Below are 20,876 nucleotides of genomic sequence, written 5' to 3'. Positions count from 1 at the left end.
CGTTACCAAGCAAATAATATGAAATGAATCATAAAAGCTGTAGTGGTAAAACTGAAAATTACTTTCAGCAGGTTAAGATTTAGTTTTGCTAAAGCGTTTGATTGGCTTTAGCATTGGATTTATCTTTGACAGCGAGTTCAATCTGTTTCTTATAAAAATCGTCCTAAGCACCTAAAACAGTATAGGCGGCCTACTCAAATGTTAATAAAATGTTGATTGGTCTTCAAAGGCATAAACGTTCCTCAACCATTAAAATAAAATTACACAGTAAACAAGAACTAAACGGTTTTCTAAATTTACACTTGATGACCAGCAGACTAAGTTCGCATTATTTCATCATATTTATGTATCACAAAGGTTCATTTTTTTAACGTATAGTGATATATGGGTGTGTCCAGTTAAAGTTTCATTACTTTTCCTTTCTTAAACACTCGACGGATGAGTAAAACAAAAAAAGTTGGTCCAATTTAACGAAATAATAATATTTTTTCATTTGCTAATAACGCGCCGCGGGCCACGGAAAATTGCCTCGCGGGCCAGATGTGGCCCGAGGGCCGCGTGTTGGAGACCCCTGCTCTAAATGATGTTATTGGCATCACAGGCTTTAACGTGGTTCTGGGAATGATATTTTTAAAAGTTTTGTGTGTATTCAACCGGCTGATTTGACAAAACCTCGTAAACAAGATTAGACGCGACTGCCCGTTTAAAACCGGGGTCGGCAACCTTTTTTGTACTGCGGCCCGGTTTGAAACTGCAGTTTTTATCACGGACCGGTATTAAAAAACTGCAAATGTTCAGCATTGAAAACTAATTACAATTATTAAAACTTTGATACAATGTGAACCTTCAGAAATTTTTCTGCGGCCCGGTAACGAACCCCTCGCGGACCGGCACCGGACCGCGGACCGGTGGTTGCCGACCACTGGTTTAAAACATTTAATGGCCGTGTGCTTATAAAGTGATTGATTAATGCAACTTATTATAAAGGGATTACAGTGTTTTTGCACAAAAGCTAATTTGGCCTTCTTTGGTGAGGTAGATCAACATACGTTTTAGCGTTTTAGGAAACATTGTATTTTGATAATTTAAAGGCTTTTTTCACGTATGTGACATCATTGCGAAAATCATTCACGGACCTCTTGAACTTGTGCTAGGAATCGGAGTAGGAGTTGTGTTGGGACTTTTTCTGTGGTATTTTCCATCAGAAACAATGGTAAGAAATTGTACAAAACAATTATTCTTTTGTCAACATATAAATAGCTCAGTTACATGAAAATTAGCATCCATACATCATGCATGTCCTCGATTTTCATGCCTTTTATTGTTTTAAGTTTGTGATGTTGAAATCTACCCTAACTTCTATATTACAGAAAGGGGGACACGGCTACAGGACAGGAATGCTTCTCGGATTGGCGCTGTTTTGTGGTTTTGCAAGCAAATTTATTCACTTTGCGGGAGCTGGGGCGCTTGCGACTTTAGTCATTCCCTCCAACAACAACATGACATTTGGTTTACCTTAAGAAGGACGGCTTTACCTTAAGAAGGACAATTTTGTAATTGTTTTGAGTCATACGTAGGAATCATACACAGTCTAAAGTTTCCTTGTTGTCAAATGTGATCGTCTGTTTCGAATCATGGGTAGGATTTATGGCAAATGATGACAAACTGCTGTCTGCTGCAACTGAATGTGTATTAGTCACCTAAGCGAAATATTCAAATATAAGGTGTAACCTACATATAATGCTTTGTCAGCGGGACATTGTTATAACCAAGGGGCTTGGACATGAAATGTTAAAAATGCACATTTTAGGTACCATGTGGCAGTGTTTCAAACCAACTGATAGACTTGGCTACATTAATGTAGGATTGGACCCCCAAGAAATTTGATTCTGGCTATGCCTTCGCCTTGTATCGGTCAAATCATTTTCAACAACGACACTTTTTTTACCTAAAAGATCACTGAAGACACTTGTTCGTGATCGGTCGGATCATCTTAAATTGTGATGTTGATTATTTTTTGGGGTAAGGTATTATCATTCAAAATGCAATAAAACCAACTTTAAAACTTACTTCCTATCCTAATTTTTAAATAAATTTACGTCCAAACCATACACCTCTCTCGCCTGCCTAATAAACATTAGTTTAGCTCTTTGCGTCAACTATTACAAATTGGCTAAATGAGAGCCTGCCGCGAGGTAAGGTGTTAGCAGGCTACCCTATGAAACGCTGCAACAAGAAAAGAATATGTACCACTAAATCAGAAATTGATAACGATCACGATTTGTTTTGTCCGTATATTATCGATCAGTCAAATACGAACCGTTTTCGTAGTCCAAAATCTGGATAGACGCCTAAATTGTTTAACCTTGAATTTGACATCAGCTATTCGAAGGACCACACGTGTATTACGCATTGCGCGGTACGCTGAACATGCCAAAATTACATACGCCTATATTTCGGCTCATGCAAAAAATTGCAAAACAACCTCTTTAAATTTTGCATTCTTCTGACCAGTATTACATCACTGTTGCACTTGTATCGAAACAAAACCTATAGTATAATCTGTGCGCTAATCATCGCCTCTTTTGTAACGCGTACTTCCAGCTCCTTGCGATCCCTCTGAAATCGCTTGGAGGACCCCGGTTCGAGAACCGCTATTATAGAGGCTGCACGCATTTATAAGGTGGATTAATGCTTGTTAAAAGCATTTGCTTGAAACCTTGATTCAAAAGTGGATGCCGCCGCCGTCAACCTACCTACGCATTCCTACTGTACCTAACTGTATTATTTTTGCGGTAAGAATATTGTTGGTTAACATTTTGCCGTTTGCTACTAATGTGGTTAGGTGACATTTATTGAATTTGATGCTGTATTTACAGACCTTCTACTAATCGCTAGCATATAAATGTGACTCTGGTCCTATAATATTTTGGTACGAGTAAATGCCACTGTTGTCTTTCGTCTGTTGTCGTTATTAAATTAAAACATCTTTGCAGAAGGCGCCTTTGCCTTTGTGCATATCTTGCTGATGGTCTCTTGAGCGCCACCATCTGCCCATGTTGCATTAACAAAAGAATTCGTTATTTTGGCGCTACATGTCTTGGAGTTTTGGAGCGCGAGGAAAGGCGCGTTAAGAACTGCGCCAATAAGTTTAAGGGGCCGTCCCTGCTGTGATCTGTAGACTGCATGATTACCAGATGGTTCAGACTTCCAAAATTCACACATGATATTTGTGAGGAATTAATAGGATAGGATTTACGAATTTGAGCGTTGCGCACAAGTATATACGTACAATCCCTAAATTTATTCGCTAATTGCCATATGTATCCATTATACGACAGAGAACACGTATACATATTCATTGAAAAAGGAAGCAATTAAGTAGTGACGTTATCCCAACAGGATACATATTAAAGTCCAGCCCAACAGGATGCACAAATAAACGTCTACATGCAAAGTTATTTCATGCAACTTTGTATGTCATACCGTTTTGGGTTTCCAACGGAAAACGTGATTCCAAGCAAAATCAAATTAATTAAAGCGAATATAGTTTTTCAACAAAAATCGAAATATTACATATATTCGAGTTAGTTTGTAGATTTGTTGTAAAAAATATCAACAGCATCAAACGTTTGCATAAATACTTCGGGCGGATACATGGGTTTGTGCAGCTTTATACAAAAGCAAGTAGTCGGCCTGTAAAACAAGTAAAAAAACATTAGCCTACATATATGATAATAAATGTAATAACATTCCAATACATGTCAGGAATGGGAAAAATATCTTTTACCAGTGATCGGACCATAAAAGGTCTGGCGTCTCTCAAATCTTTCACTGTCTTGAAAACATCGATTCTGTTTTCAATCCTGGAGCGGTCCAAAAGGTTGAAGAGAGCACAGACGATACCAGAACGACCAGCTCCATCTCTACAAAATTACGATGTTTAACAAAAAAGCACCCTCAAGTAGATGGTCACAAGAGAAAAAGTTTTGAAGAGTCTTGCGTTGTTACTTATACTTGACGCTTTGCGTCACGTTATTGATTTTGATTGTTATTAATTTTTGAAGTGCAATGGAATGATGACGTGACTACATTCAAACGACAACCTTCTTGGTTGAAATGAGACTCGAGCTAGGAGATTTTTAACATATTCTTTCAAGCCCTGGCCTAGTAGCAAGTATAAGTTTAAATATAGCCCGGAACTATGCGTACAGCACTTGGGCAAAGATCGATTTGTTTTATTCTTTCTATCGATACCGTTTCAATCGAACCTTAAAGCGTTTGGGCGAAAAACAAACTAAATAGAAAAATGACAATAGTTAACATTGTGACAACTAGCACAGAAGTATATAGTAGTTCACCTGCAATGAACAACTATCGGACGTTTTTCTTGCCTCAAGGAATGAGCTTGAGAAACGAGTTCAAGGAAACGTTCAACCACCGTGCTTTCGTCACCCTGCTTGCTTACGTCACATTGAAGATGCGTTACTGAAACCTGTGTTACAATAAACAATCGGTTTGAACCGATACCTTCGTTTTTCATGTCATTGTTTTATTTATAGTAGTGAGAAACAAACGAATGGGTTTCATTGTAAAGACGAGCTTGATAGATAGTTCTTATTGTTTACCGAAATTCCACGCCATTATTTATATGACTTGATTAAATGCAGGAAAAGCCTGCGCACATTTTTCGGTTTCAGATTATCATTCAGTTACCAAAAATAGGATGTCGGTAGTTGGTTTAGAAACTTCTTTGTTTCTCTTGGTGGCGTTGGACAAATACGTAATGGGTTGCCTGGTGCCTTAGGTTACATTGTAGAACCAATGTACTTGGTTTTATATAAGCAATGCTCGGATTTGACCAAAAAATTAACATCGTCGCCAAAACAGGTAGGTCAAATTCGATGGGTATCCGAATGTGTCACTAACAATAATAAATCAAACTTACAGAGCCTTCAACTTCCTCGACGTAAAACTCCCGTCTTGTAATATCCTGACCTAAGTCAGATTTTGCAGTCATAGTCACATTGATGTAATTCAACTGAAGCGGGGAGTTCAACTTTTCTGTCCAATATCCACAACTTTGGTCCTAATAACAAAACTCGAGTCACAAAAATCGATGTGATTTCTGTCGTGCAACGATTCCGACAGAGAAAATAAATTGTTATTCTTTAAAACCTTACATTGTCCACAGAAGTCAACATGACAATCGCAGCTGCGTTGTGATCGCATACCATCTGCCAGAACTGGTTAATGTTGGACGACAACGGTCCTTGTGTGACGATTATTGAATTAGCTCCTTCATAGTCCTAAACAACATGAACAAAGTTTTATTATCCGGTAAACAAATTGAAGTTTAAATTCGATTAGGTGTGAGGATCGTGCCTACGTAAAAATGTTATTGCCCCAAATCCGCTAGTGTGCGCCCTGTTGCATATGCTGCACCAACAAATGCTCGATTTCTATTCTCCTGCTGTTGCCTATTTTACATTGCCAGGTGTTTCTATTTTATCTGCGCCTTTGTGCCCAAAGCTTTGCCGTGCGCGCCTGACAAAGATAAGACGTGGCTCGCTGTTGGGTCAGCAGTCTAACGTTGCTTGACAAACCAATTCGAAAGCGGCAGTGTCAGCTATGTCTGTGGTGTTCTGTTTTCAGTTTAGTGTTTTCGTCGCACTTTGTTTTGTTGTGTTTTTACTTTCTTTTCCCTTTTATTGATGTATTATCTTGTGGTTTTTATAGGAACTGAAGATGCCATTAGGCGAAATATATATATTCCAAGATTTTATCGACTGATTTCGTTACATGGAAAATGCTTTTCTATTCTTAGTTATACGTATAGTTGGAGTAGAGTGTTTGGACCTTTCAAAATCGACAGGTTTTTGAACAACGCATGAAAGCATTGACGAAATCAAGCGATAATGCGTTGCACGACCAGTTTACGTGCAAAAGTTTGGCGGGTTGCATTGTAAGGTTTGCTCAAATGAATTCTTCTGAAAATCGATTAACACCAGGCACGAATAAGTTCAATTCGACATGTCGTTGGGTAAAATTAGTAGCTTTTGCAATTTGCTATTTGCACAATTTACAATTCGAGATAATTTGTGCAGTACATGATTCAAATTACCACTGGGTCAAGTTTAGGAGGAAAGATACAAATGTTGACAAAGCTATAACAGTTTTCACTAAAGTTTCCTAATATTTGCCTTTTCCTGAGACACCACAACTTACCTGGACAAATGATGCATTGATAAAGACGTTCTCATACAAGCTTGCTGCGTTTCCACTTAAAGTCACCAGTGACCTATTATCTGTAAAAAAAACATTTGAAATTGGTGTTTCGGGCATTAAAAGCATAATTTAGTTTCTGGAAAAAGGTCTCATGTGTACACAGCCCATGATATAGACCAGTGGTTCTCAACTTTTTTGTCCTGTGCCCCCTTTTAGTCGATATTAAAATCTAATTCCCCCTCTACAAATTTAGTTTGCTAAAATACCGTTTACATTGACATTTTAATGTAATTTTAGAACAGAAATTAAACTCTCGATTATAAGATTAAACCGATCATACGAGAACTTTCTTTTTCTAAGCTCTCGCGTTATTGAGTAAGACTAGGTTGATACTGTCCCACCAAAGTAGAAAAAAACCAACAAACTTACAAGGCAGAACCGTGTCATCTCTGCATGATTGTCGATTTGCGGATTGGCATGCCCTCGACTGCGAAGTTTCCAGGGGAGGGATCAGATTTAACCATTCGAATTCCTTTTTGAGACTTTTAAAACAGATGATGATTAGTAATCACCAATTGCGTTTAGTAGCAAATAGTTTTTTGATACATTTTTTCAATATACATTCTAAAATGGTAATATTTTAGATTTCAAGTAACGATTCATATGTGATTGGTCAAATACACCAGAATGAGCCCTATTGTATGTCCAAACTAGAAGGGTGGCTTAGCACATATTGCCCTTGCATATACACTATAACCTATTTGAAAAAAATAATATATTCCCTACACTTATTTTATGTTGGGTCCCATATCACACAGTGTCTTTTATAACATTAGTTGTTTCTACAGGCAGAAACTCATGGGTCCCCACACATGCAAAGTTGTAAATAATGCATTTCAAGAAATAACCATGTGAAAGTTTGGTATTGTAAGGTCAAACACAATGATTGGTACTGAGCATAAACAAACATGCTATGTGGAGTACAAACTATCTAAATTTTCTTCCATTTGGGTATTTTTAAAGGTTTTTCTATTGTATGTTCTATCTGAAAAATGAAGGGGTAAATAGCGAAAAATTAGACTAAAACACAACAATCAGCTGCTATTATTGGAAAATGGCACAAGCTGTCCTAATTTCATTCAATTCAGACTTTGTTAAAAAAATTCACCCATCGGGGGCTAGTGGGGTAAATGTTGGGGCTACAGGTTGGAAAACAACAATCAACAACCATAGATAGCACCCACTACAAGCTGCCCAAGTTTTATTCAATTCAGACATTGTTTAAAAAATTGTCCTTTTTTGGGGGGGCCAGGTGTAATGGTTTGGGCTACAGGGCAGAACACAAGAATCAACACCAAAAATGGCATACTCTACAAGCTTTCCAAATTTTATCCAATTCAGACATTGTTTAAAAAATTCCCCTTTTTTAGGGGGCTAGCGGGTAAATAATTGGTCTCTACTCCAAAACTAAAAAAATATCAAATCACAATAACCCAATCCACAGCCTCTGACGTCATAAGGCTGTTAGTCAACTGCATAAACATCCACCAAGCAACCCACAAACACTAGGAATGAATATATTTGCCTTTATAACATCACACAAAACTAACGTTTGTGGTGCGCACAAACCACATTTTACATTTTTGGGGCTAGCAGGGTAAATACTGGGGTTATCATGACAAACGAAGCAGATGGCACATCTACATAACTATATCTACCATCTGTGAAAGTTTCATCCAAATCCATCAAACATTTCAGGGCAAAAAGGGGTGGACAAACTTCAGGGAAGAAAAAAAAGAAAAAGAAAAAAAAAAGAAATCGAGTAAAATCAAGATGTGTCCCCTTCAAGGAAGGGGACCCATAATTAATGCCAATGTTGGCTGATGTTTCAAAGGGGAAATAAAAACCTTTTGGTTCATATCTTTATCAACAACATAAGTTAACCTAAAAGTTTGATGAAAAAAACATGTTCCCCTGGAGCCTAACATATCCGGTCTAGGACAAAATTTTCTAAAATAGAAAAGATTTACGTTTGTTGACGGGAACAGTGCTCTGCAAAAATGTCGCAAGGAAGGTCTGTGTCGCCCGTAGTGTGAATCTCAACAATCAGCTTGTGCATGAGAATAAACTGATTCTGCAAAGAAAATTGTCCGTTTAAGACACAAAAAGTGCTTAGAAAAAGGTGATATTCAGTATTTTCTCGAACCGTGATGTTTTTACTAGATTATGTCAACCAATCAAGTGACGCCAAAAAACGACTGAAAATGAACGAAACAAGAACATTTAAACCCTGATAACAATCCAACTTTACATAGACTGCTTACCAAGTAATTGAAACTAGACTTACTTTGGTAATTTATTAGCACTACGATAACCCATACACAATTCCCGTTTAGGTATTGCTCACAAGTATTTCAAGGATAACTGAGTCCCTTATATTTTAAACTGACAATTGGTGTATTTAAATTTAAATATTTCAGTATAGCATTTTTAAACCCAAGACTAAGATTTGCTGCAGACAAGGGTCAATACATTGATAGACACTACATGGAGATAGATAGTATTAAACTCTAGTGAGGTAAAACTAACGTTATTTGTTGTTCCGGATATGTTGGTCAGATCAAAAAGTAGGCACATACACCTACATTTGGTAAAACTCCACCTACTGCGTTATTGTTCATTGCTAACCTCCCTTTCATACACTTACAATGTTTTGCACCATGTCCATTCTCTGTCGACGCATATTCAGTACAGTGCTGAATACATCCACTCTACCCTCTGCAATCATTTGTTGTTCCAAAATGTCCAAGCCTATGTAAGTTCCAGTCCGACCAACACCAGCGCTACATAGTAAAATGCATTAGTACAAAGAGTTATGGTGTCAAGTATACAAGATTTTGTTTTCAGTGAGTAAACAAAATTAGGCAATAAAGGTTTCAGATATTGCTTTGGAAGGTCGGGGAAGTCAATAAAGTTATGTCTAGTTTGAAACAATAGTATTCGGAAAGAGTCATGTTACATAATGATCGATCAATAACCTTATGTCGTATACCACTATAGAAACATATAAATCGATTAAAAAAACAAAAGCATTTCCACCTGCAGTGAACAAGTATCGGTGAACTGTCTTCAGATTGCGATTGTTTAATGACGCGATGAAACCGAAGCAATCCAGTCGTGCAAACAGGAACTCCGTGGTCGGGCCAGGCAGCAAAGTGGTAGTGAGTCACGTAGCGGCATTCCTGTGCACCCGACACAATAAAGCGTCAGTTGGTGTATTTTCTTTACTCTACGTGAAGCTACTAATTGTTCAATGTGTACAACCGCCCGTAGGGATTTTCCAGGTTTCAGGAAAAAAACGTTTTACACCCATAAGGCATTACAGTGTTACAAACTTTCCAATGGGGGTTTCAGTGCACGTGCAATGACCCTATGTGTCATATTCTATGACAAACGACGCTATCACAACAGCTCGTGCATGAGGTCAAGACAACTTGTACAAACATAACTACACACTGTTTGCTGTTTGAGTAAATATCAAATATGGTAAAACAGAAGAGCAATGGTTAAGGGCAAAAAATATGGCGTCACAATACTATATAATTACGTAACAAAAGTTAAAATATTTTAAACACACATATTGTGGTAAATGTTGGGTCGTTAAAAACTTGAGTATATTTTAATCTAACCCAGTACGCAAAGTAAAATATAGCAGCACTGAAATTACCGATAAGTCGCTTCTGGTGATGGATATGGAACGAACGATGTAGCTGCCATAACTTTCTTCCTGGTCTGTCTTCACTGCGTATTTCCCGAAACGAAGATTTTCGTTGGGTTCAGGCCAATATTTCTCGCACTTTTGCTGTGACACCAAATATATATTTTTGCAGTGCGCCATAAAGATACATAAGATCAGAGCTGTTCATGGGGTAAACTGATGTTTTGAAAAAAAGGCGGTTCAGATTCGGGAGGTCGGAATTACTCTAGTATATTTCATTGTAATTTTCCTTTTTTGACATAAATTTCGGGTATTAGTTTGGCTTAAATATGTTACCCCTCGGGCCGAATTAATGTCCCAAAACTATATTTTAATTTAGATCAGGACAATAAATTAATTTGAGATCTTGTGTTGATTTAAGCAATAAGATACACACCACAATACCTAAAAACGAGGACAAGCAAACAAAACGTCGCTTGCTTTGGTGTGCTCTATTTCATTGGTAGGCTATAACAGTGCTCTTCAACCGGTGTGCACGGTGCACCAAAATATGCATGGGGTGCACCAGTACGAAAGGGTATACAAGGGTGCATCACAAACTTTTAATGAACCATTAATATTTGACCTTCAGGATATTAGGGTGTAGGTTTCAATTGATATATAAATGAACCTTTTATTTTTAAAAAATGTTGATGTCTAACACTTTCAGTGCAGTCGAGGAATATCTACTTCAAAAGACGCTTTGCGCACCGTGCAGATTCACATTAATTAACGGCAAAAGTTTTTGATCAAAAATGTTTTCGTCAAAAGTTTTGATTTTAAGTAAACAGGGTGCATGAGTTCGTCACAACAACTCTAAGGGTTCACCAGACCAAAAAAGGTTGAAGAGCACTGGGCTATAACACTGTATTACCTTTGTTTTTTCTAAAACGTTTGTCAGCATTACAATTGTCTTGCAGTTTTGTTCCCAAATCATTTGCCAGAAATGTTGAACAGTGACGGGACGAGGTCCTTGTGCTGCTATAAACTTGACATTTCCATTGTAACCCTGTGCAACACATACAAGGAAGTATGTATAATTTTCCAGAAGATTTCTTAAGTTAACCAAAATACTATTCGTTTAACTATATAACCGATTGCAGACAATAGAATGAATGGGGAAGATTAAATCACCCCACCATGCAAGGAAACAATGATTTAAATCCACTGTTTGTTATTTAAGTTCAAATTCATATTTGCACAGAAGTGCTATACCACTGCTAGTTGCGTATATTACGCAGAATTCACTTACAAACGAGAAACTTACATTGATGTAAGAGGCATTAATGTAGTCGTTGTTTTCCGGATTTCCGCCCTTAAGCTTCACACGATTAAAGTCATCTGTAAAAAAGTTGGAAACGGGTAAACCACTACTGCAATTATCTTACAAAAGGCAATCACCTGATTTTGTGTTTTTACTGTTTAAATGTATTTGTCGAATGCCATAGTGGTAAGTGATATTAATGTGAATATACAAAGGATATTTGCTGGATGTATTTATAACCAAGACTACACAATAAGAGATTGAACTCACACGGAAGAATATTTTTGTATCGGTTTCTCTCCTTGTTCCGTGTATCGGTTGCGACGCTTTGATCCAGTGACATTCTATCTTGGGCTTCCTTCAACTCCTAACGGGAAAGAATGGGTACATGCAAAATTAACGACTACACACAAAAGATAACAGGACAACCACAAAGAGCATAATTCACAGCAGTAAACGAACATACGTACACATTAAATAGTCCAAGTTATGGTTTTCAATAGTGATGCACCGAACCCGCCTAAAAAGGTTCGGGCCGAAACCCAATATTCGGCCACGAGGCCGAATAAATTCGGCCGAATCAGGCCGAACCTAAAACCGCATTTCTTATGGGTGTTTTTAACTGAACCGTGTGTTGTTGATGCAAGTGAACTCAATTATGAAAAGCCAAAACTACTTTTACAGTGCGAATACTTCACAAAACTTGTAATATTTCGCAGACAATGTAGCAAGTATTTTATAGATACAACAAATAGTTAATTTATGATGTTTCGTATTGGCGAAAATGAAAGTTTGGGTATTAATTCCATGCAATCAAAAAGTTCGGTTTCGGCCGAATTTTCAAAAAAGTTCGGGCCGAAACCGAAACATCGAAAAACAGCTTATTCGGCCGAAATGTTTCGGCCAACCGAAACTTCGGTGCATCACTAGTTTTCAATTGTATATTAAGTATAACCATGCACACACTTTTGTTTATTAGTTACTACGTGATTAAAAGTTGACATAACACAATAATAAGGAAACGACGCATGTTGAATGAACAACACGAAAGTTTTACCTTAAATTGGGTATTGTAGGTCACGGCATCGCGTGAATAGGTGTTATATCTGTCCAGTAATTTAGAAAGTGCAATAGGTCGACCGATGTCAGATGACACATTCTCATACAACGTTTCGTTTGGTTGCAATTCTAAATGCGGAAGTAAAGAGCATTTCAGTCAATTTAGAAAAACGGTAAAAGGCCATTTTTGTGACGAGTCTTACCGTCAGAACGGTCTTGGTTTCTATTGTCAAGGGCAATGATATTGTTTGGTGTTTTGGAAGATTTTCGTCTCCTACCAAAAACAAATAGGAATAGAGTGTTAATAAATCAGGTTGGTCTGCCTAAACAGTCAACAACCATCTTTCTTTAAGCAAGGAGATTATGTTTAGTTAACTATTTTCCAAGAATCAACCAACCAAAGACACCACATTCAAGAATGAAACGATCCCACAATATCTACAATATATATATGTAAAAATAAATTAAACTAAAACTCACCTTAAAAAAATCAATGCTACAATAATAATAAGCATAAGTAAGAAGACACCAATGGAAATTCCTACAATTAGCCCTGAAAAATAAATGTTTTAACGACGTATTTAGCTTACATAAGTTTATGGAGCATTACTAACCTATGGGCATTGAAGGACTCATGATATTTGCACTTATTTCAACAAAAGGACTCGCTTTAACTGCAACAGAACTTTCCACTGCAGTTGTGGTGATTACCATAAACCTACATATATGAATTGGTCAGACAATACAATATAACTTACTAGGTAGAATAATATTCAAAAATACAAACTTGTACAACTTGTTTTGGGTCAAAGTTGGATTTTTGCATGTGTGTGTCTCCATAAGGTTGGAGTTAAAGTCAGTTTTGACACCACACGTTGAAATTGATTTGTCCCCAATAATTTTTGTGACAGGATCACCTGTAAATCTACAAGAAAACTGTTTTAAAATGATGTGTAAGCACTAACATAATAAACTTGCCTTGGTATAGCAAAAGCACAATGCCAATAAGGGATGTTTCCTAATAAAACACTTTGTAACTCTGTCCAAGTAAGTATTTGTTGCAATGAGTTGTTTGTACTTTCAGCATCCATACCAACAACAAAGTAGCAGCTTAATAAAATGTAAGCTGATTTTATATTTACAAGCCACAAATATTATGAGAAAGCAACTTTTAAATACCTGACAGGTCCATTAATTTCATTCACAGGAGAAACAATTACTGATAATGCAGAATTGGATCTTTTCATTGAAGGAACAAAATCTGGTTCTGCAAAAAATATTTTAAGTTATTTGTTTCAATAAATATTTATTCATATTTTTATGTGCAAGAAGTTAGTACCAAAATGGTGCTTAAAGTACTATGTTTCACTGGAAAATAAAGATTTATTAAAGTAGCAAGCACACCACTTGGGCTAAATAAAACAAAATTAAAAAACCTTTTGGTGAAGTTGCACAATTTCTGTGTGCAAACACTGGCACTCCATCACTGGAACAAGTCATTACTTGTAAAGTTATAGAAAGCATTTGATTTGGCAACATAGTAACATTGTGACTGTGGTTCAGATCCGTTATGTTTTTCATAGATACATTAAAAATTTGCTGCTCTTGCCATGTTGCAAGTGATGAGGAGTTGGATGCAAACAAACTCAGTTTTTTTGTTATGTTCAGCTGTTAAAATTCATAAACATTTCATTAAAATATCATTTTCAACCAAATATATAAGCAAGTGAAAAGTGGAATCATTATGTGATGATGCTGAAATACAGAAGTTCAACATAAGTTTTTCTTTTAACACAGAAATGGTTGACATAGATCTGTTAAAGACCCATATCCCATGAAACAATTGTGATATTGCAATACCCTTCTCTCCATTTTTTGTGTGTGCATTTGATAAATGTGATTGTCCTTACTGTGAAGTCTTGTTGCATTAACAATCACAAACAGGGACACTATCATCAGTATTTAGTGCTGTACTCACAAACTAAATTGATACATCCAGAACATCCTCACTTTGTTATTTCCCAGCAGAAAAGCAGTCAACCTAATTTGACAACAGTAGTAAAATGACCTAACAACCTACCTTGTATCCTGTAATTTCTATCTTGTTAATGTTTGTTGGCCACATCCATGTGATCACACATGTTTGTGTATTCAATGTCAGAGAAAGGTTTTTAGCTTTGTCAGCAAGAGATATTCTGGTTGGCAAAACTGTCTCCATAGGCACAGGAAAATTCCATATTTGTGGAAACAAAACCACCTAAGCATGATCAAGCATAAGTCAATGAGTACAAATAAATCTTACAATGTGAAATTACCTGTATGTGATAATCCTGTGTTTTTAAATTACCTAACAAAGTTTGGTATTCATGATTTCCAGTAGATTGGATTGTTTCTGTCTTATTGTAAATTGTTTGGATCCCTTCTGAGGCATACGTGATTGCAAGCAAGTTAAAAGTAATTCTACCAGTAAAAGCTGTCATGTCTTTCCATCTAATTGAAAGTTGATTTGCAGCACAACTTACAGGATGTGATGGTAAAAATGTAACAGGTTGAGCTTAAAATAAAAGCAAGTGTCATGTATAAGAAAACCAATTAAGTCATCTAAAGGAAAATAATCATGATTTACACTTTACAGCATGTAATCGGGTATTTTATTTCAGTTTCGAACCACTACCTTTAATCTGACAAACAAAGTGACGTTTGTTGGTACAATAGCCAGTTCGCCATGAAAATCTTGGGTTGTCGTTATCTCTGTTTGAAAGAAATACACAGTGGAAGCCTTTTGGTTCTCCTTTAGACCATTGTGTAAATGTCTGATCTGAAAAAGAATTATAGACTGGGAAGGCACCATAAAAATAAAGTTGTGCACATAATTTAGTCAAATAAACCAAAAGTTGAAAATGAAACTAGTTTCGCAAAAATTGTCAAAAACCTAATATTGGCTAACTTTTTATTTGTATCTTTTATAAGTTGAATAATTACCTAGTGGTGTGCCATCAAACCAAACCAAATTACTATTCCTATGCTCAGCTCCTATAAAGGCTGTAAAACAAAATTGCATTAAAACAGTTTTATTTTTTTATCATGCAAAAAATCTAAAAGAAAGCAGTTTGATTACACTACTGCATCAGATTTTATTTGTCAGTAGTTCCCAACAGTGTATTTGATACTTGCAAACAAGTGTGTCATAATGATAGATGTCTTAAAAATTGCAGACAATTAATATACAATTAATAGAGGCAAACATAACGAACTAAAAAAAGGAAACAATGTCATGGTGATTTTGCACTGATGATCATATTTCAGCAACAAAAACAAAAATGTAAACACTGTACAGCGTATTGTCAAAAAAATGTATTTGAAGGACTTTACGTACCACAAGTTGGGAATCACAGTTTCAATGAACTAGGACAGTGGGGAAATACCTGTGAGTTACACTGTAGCTTTTTTTCAAAAAAAGGTATTAGAGTATTGTATTCATTACATTATTTATGACATAATATTTACTGATGGTTAGCAAAAGGTTCACAGAAACTTATGCACTTTCCACTTTTGTAAGTAAGTAGGATATGCATAGGATTAGTTACTGAGTGTTCTGCCGCATCACTTTGTATTCGTGACCCCAGGTTGTGGAATCCTTAAATAAATACTAACAATTTGATACTTGTTGTACAATTTGGCTGTTGTTACACTATGTTTGCACTTGAGGTCACTACGAATTTTATTTTATAAAACCCTTGACGCCCCACAAAATCCTGATTTACAACATGAAAAGCTAATGTAACAAGTTGTAATTACACAACCAACTTAAGCTGTTTTGCTGTACTTTTTATTGAAAAACAAACACAGTGGTAAAAAACAGAGACAATATAAAACATGCCACTCTTTGGATTTGGACCGTAATTATTATGAGAAAAATGCACTTTTTTGCTCTATAATGAACATGTTATTTACAACTATCAGTTATTATGCTGGAAGTCAATTATTTTATAAACCAAACCTGATTTAGTATCTGTCATCCACCCATCACGATTAGCATAAAACGTTCCTTTGTTTTGGACAAACTGCTGAGTATTATTATCTGTTATAATTGCCAGATCTCCCACATATTTTTGGCACACCCTCCTGGCATTTGTAAAATTTATTTTAATTTGAGCAAACCAGTAATAATTTGCATTAAAATAGTCCAAATCTACAAAAACAGAAATCAGAAAGTAATTTGAAGTTACAATATTTCTAAGCAAGTCAGTTTTACATTTTATACCTAATGTAAAATATACTGGAGCAGTTGTTCCATACACATTCTTTGAATAACATGACACATTTGCTTTTGAGCCCACAATAACAGAATTGTACATGAGAATCATGGATGTTGTTTGATAGCCCTGGTGGTTCATAAGTGTGTAAATAGGCATCCCGGGGTTGCCTGCTGCAACATTTATGCCATTAACACTCCAGTGGATTGTTGGCAAAGGTTCACCATGAAATGTGCAGCTTAGGTTTAGTTGTTTGGAAAAAGGGACATCTTTCCTGTTTTGGGGAACGGAAAAATTGAAAATTGGTGCATACTCAACTGAAAAATAAAAAGTGCCACTTAGTATTGAATGCTTACATATAAACTCTATAAAAAACACATTTACCAAAAACATGAGCTTTTGCTTCTGCCTTCCTTACAGCAGTGGAATTAGATCCAACAAAATTTTTGGCTTTGCATACATACATTCCTGAATCTGCTCTTGTAGCATTACTAAGACTCAGCCTAGAAACTACAGAATATCTTGAAGTTGTCACACTTTGAAACACAGGTGAGGAAGACCACTGTGGTAATTGAGTTGATCCTCTGCATATAAAATCAATGCAAATCACAAAAATGAATTTTGAGCAACACAGATGATACTTACTTGTACCAAAAAGCTGATGGAATACTGTAACCAAATGAAACACAATCAATAAAGACATTAGTTCTATTTTTTCCAACAGTGATGTTGGAAGCAGTCAAAGAAATGTTTGTTGGCACTAGAACATTAAGTTGTTTTTTTTATAAAAAAGAAATTATGCCAATAAAGCTAACATCCCACACACATACCATAAACAGAATAAGCCACTGATTTTGAAACTGGTGATGATGAAAAAGAAAGTCTCCCAGTTAGAGTCAATGAATAGTTTCCAGCATCACTGATAGATTGAACAGCAATGGAATAATTAAATATGTGTGTCCCCGATGGCAATGCCAAATTATTTTTACTGGTGGTTGTGTTGGCATGGAGAACAGTAGCCTGAATAGTTCCAACAAACCATGCCTTTCCCGAGAAAAACACTTGAGTAAATTTTTCAGCTACCACATCTGTGAAATCTTTCACAAGTAACTCTGCAAAGAGGAAGCACACTATTAAATTTACAGCAGCAAATTGGTTTAGTTTTTTTCGAAAATATTTACCTTTTTGACAAATGTACTTTAGTTCATAAGAGCAAGAAAAATCCAGCCACTTTCCCAATAAATTCTGACGGTCTCCATATGTGTTAACAGCGCAAACGATCACGCACCTTTCGTTTTCAGAATTTGGTTCCCCTCCATACCAGTTTGCGTAAGTAAAAGGGGTGGAGTCATCCCAGACGGCTGTAGTACTGGCACGCGGGTCTGATGCTCCACACCAATAACTTGAAAAGAACCTGTTTGCCGGTGCAGTCGCCTCGGTATAGTTTACCAAAGGACGAATAACATCTTCTATCGCTGTTTGTATTCTCTGAGTTTTTATTCGAACGAGGTAGGATTCTTGACGTCCACACTCCGAGCTAGCCTTGGTTTTCGACAAGGATTTGTTGAAGAAATACAAGCCATAATTTTCGACAGAAGTAACCGCAAAGAGTCCTTAACAAAAAATAAATAAACATAGGTTATATTTTGTTTGCAAAAACAGTGGTTGACATATATTGTCATCGCGCCATGTTAAATAAAGTTCCAGAGAACGTACTGCTGTACCTGTACTATTGCAACTGTACTGTGAATTTTACCCGGTAAAATTTACCGATTGAACAGTCAGAAGACAAGCTTCTTCGCGGCTTAAAACACCATCAATTGTCAGTACTTGTACGTAACCGATGTGTGTTTGTTTCAACATTTAACTTTTTTTCATCTTTTATGCCAAAAAATCGTTTTTGTGTTTTAGACACATTGCCATTTGAACACACACACTCTAATTTAAATTTGCCATTGTGCAGTTCTTTCGTATATTTGCAGATGCTATACACTGTTCAGTGGTTTGCTTTATAGTACCATGCCTACGTCGGTAAAAAAAGAGATTTGTTAAAGTTTATTTTATTTCCTTGATTGGTCGCTTGATCAATATCACCGTGCAAAAAAAAACACGAGTGCACAACCTGCGACCGATAATATTTTGTAAGATAACAAACAGAAGTTTGATGGCCAACGAATCTAATTGGGTTTCTATGGGTGATTTTTTTTTTATCTGGTAGCAATCCACCCACTTTCCTATCACGGATTGCTAGCTTCTAGGGGTAGGGCCCTCAACTGGTGCCTCCAACGTTTTCCCCCAGACGTGTTTTACTAACAGTGCGCTAAACCAGTGGTCGGCAACCGCCGGGCCGCGGCCCGGTACCGGTCCGCGACGAGTTCGTTACCGGGCCGTATAAATTTTTAGGTTAAATGCTTTAAATCATTTTGCCCATGTATCCCGGGGATGATCAACTAATTTAAGCGTTTTACATGTTAAATGATTCTAGTTTTTTAAAAGACGGTCCGCGATAAAATTTCAGTTTCAAAAACGGTCCGCAGTAGGAATAAGGTTGCCGACCCCTGCGCTAAACCATCTATTTTGGGATCTCTATAACCTTTCAACGTTCTATGTGTCGCTAAGCGTTCTTTAACTAAGTGAAATAAACTAAACACATATTTGCAGATAAAGTAGGCTTTATCAAAAATCTTGACTCCATAAAAATAAATTTCGACAGACTGGGGACATTTGGGAAAACAAAAACGTGTAATGCGGACGGCAATAATGAGAAGATTGTACATTACTGAAATAACAAACCAATATAACACTTACCCTGTGCTGATGCCAGACCGATGCTACACTGATTTGCAGAGAAAACTACAAACATCAAAGTAAGCCCAAGCATTTTAGGTCAAAAATAAATTTAATCTCGCAACACAACACATCCAAAAGAAATTGCAGTTTATTTGCTGAATAAATATCTGTATGTCAAAAAACACTTTTAACAAGGATGTGTTTTGACCAAACATATTGAAATGAATTCTGTAAGGTATGTTAAATCTCGTTCTTTCGCGCGACGTTTACTCGGGTTATTAATGTCACGTAGAAACTCATCAAACAACTAACTTTAATAAAACATGTCTATGGAAAAACCATCTTTTTACTTGCTTTTAAAAATTACGTGCTAAAAGATCAATAAAACAGTGGTTTTAAACGCACATACAAACTCGGCCATTAGTCAGCTATATGAGGCAACCATTTTTGGCATCAATTTCAATGGTATAACACTTGTATACTGAAATATGTTCTAACCCTCCAACAGTTTTTCTGTTTATCTTATATTCAACTCCTTTACTTCACAGTAAGTCACTGTTAGTAGGAAACTAACTAAAGTGTAGATGTATAAGAAACGCACACGCACTCCACGTTTAACGCAATTTCCGTCATAATGCGTCATCACGCGCACTGTGTGACTGATCGTGGTAACCGAAAACAAAAGGTCTTTTACGGTCATGATTACCCTTAGACTTAAATGTTGCAGCATAACAAATGTAGTCTGTATTTAACTTAGCTGTATATTTTTTTAGCAGAATCAACATTTTTTAACATAAAAAAGTTTGTTTTGTTTAAAGCGTAAAAACTCTTCATCGCTGCCACCTACATTATAGTTTTTGTTGTTGTACGACTTCACATTGCAACCAGGTAAAGGAGAAACTTTCCTGAAACAAAGAATCGACAACAAGTTAACGTCATTTTAACTTCTACTAAGTTACTAAATTGAGATGAAACGTGTATTTCGTTACGTATCGGTTGTCATATAATTCTCTGCAATGTGTCCACACCCTGTAGCCTACGCTTGCTGTTTAGGAGTATATTTAGTGCAAGTTTTCGAATTTGTATTTATTATCTTAGTGCATGTGTTTAAAACGTTTGGCAATAAGGTGTTGTATTAAAAATGTGCATCTGTGCAATAAAATTTACATAGATGTACCTTCATTCGGTAAAGCAAATGTTCATAACATTGACTGACGGTCACAACAACAGTCTTATTGTCCTTAAAATTTTGATACATGTATAATTTAATGTCACTAGTTGGCGCTATTTATTCAGTTATGCGTGTATTTTCCGGGCAATTCCGTCGTGGTTCCAAACTACCTCAGCATGATGCAAATACCTTTAGTTCATAAATTACACCTTACTACAGAAGGTAGAATTAAAAACGGGTAAACATACTAAAAATGAAAAACACAACACTTATTTCGATTTGTGTACGCCCTTGCAACACTCTCTGTGCGATTTATTACGTTGCAAGTACGTTTTTTTTCTGGCAAGCAAT

The 20,876-nt window shown here is 36.4% G+C and overlaps 1 protein-coding gene and 1 long non-coding RNA gene across 2 annotated transcripts; one reads left to right on the top strand and one right to left on the bottom strand.

Annotated features, from left to right (window-relative positions):
* Positions 1-1,070: 1,070 nt before the first annotated feature.
* On the top strand, positions 1,071-3,083 carry LOC145237147 (uncharacterized). Its single transcript, XR_013861958.1, has 2 exons — positions 1,071-1,213; positions 1,371-3,083. It is a non-coding gene; the product is annotated as an uncharacterized LOC145237147 (long non-coding RNA).
* A 206-nt stretch (positions 3,084-3,289) lies between these two features.
* On the bottom strand, positions 3,290-19,445 carry LOC145237874 (uncharacterized). The gene is made up of 33 exons (XM_080100863.1): positions 19,373-19,445; positions 17,746-18,177; positions 17,395-17,676; positions 17,210-17,324; positions 16,949-17,148; positions 16,573-16,881; positions 16,309-16,500; positions 15,291-15,350; positions 14,983-15,126; positions 14,624-14,862; positions 14,389-14,565; positions 13,745-13,976; positions 13,488-13,575; positions 13,287-13,418; positions 13,096-13,233; positions 12,923-13,026; positions 12,789-12,861; positions 12,512-12,582; positions 12,307-12,437; positions 11,520-11,616; positions 11,253-11,326; positions 10,860-10,994; positions 9,956-10,090; positions 9,328-9,470; positions 8,936-9,071; positions 8,259-8,362; positions 6,658-6,770; positions 6,229-6,308; positions 5,184-5,309; positions 4,949-5,089; positions 4,362-4,495; positions 3,791-3,926; positions 3,290-3,696 (listed from the first exon to the last, which is right to left on the bottom strand). Exons 1-33 carry the CDS (start codon positions 19,443-19,445, stop codon positions 3,625-3,627), a joined length of 4,818 nt encoding a protein of 1,605 aa, XP_079956989.1. The 3' UTR covers positions 3,290-3,624.
* Between the last annotated feature and the right edge of the window lie 1,431 nt (positions 19,446-20,876).

Source organism: Phallusia mammillata, chromosome 7, assembly GCF_965637545.1.
Source record: "Phallusia mammillata chromosome 7, kaPhaMamm4.hap1.1, whole genome shotgun sequence".
Lineage (NCBI taxonomy): Eukaryota > Metazoa > Chordata > Ascidiacea > Phlebobranchia > Ascidiidae > Phallusia > Phallusia mammillata.
The sequence above is the reverse complement of the archived record's forward strand: the minus strand, read 5'-3'. Positions and strand labels throughout refer to the sequence as shown.

What these genes read in the sequence shown, in the direction of transcription:
- LOC145237874 (XM_080100863.1), bottom strand. Translation starts at nt 19,445, where the DNA reads ATGCTTGGGCTTACTTTGATGTTTGTAGTTTTCTCTGCAAATCAGTGT. An exon ending in TCCAGTATATTTTACATTAG is followed by an intron (nt 16,501 to 16,572) that starts GTATAAAATGTA and finishes CTGTTTTTGTAG; the next exon opens with ATTTGGACTATTTTAATGCA. An exon ending in TGTGCTTTTGCTATACCAAG is followed by an intron (nt 13,234 to 13,286) that starts GCAAGTTTATTA and finishes GTTTTCTTGTAG; the next exon opens with ATTTACAGGTGATCCTGTCA.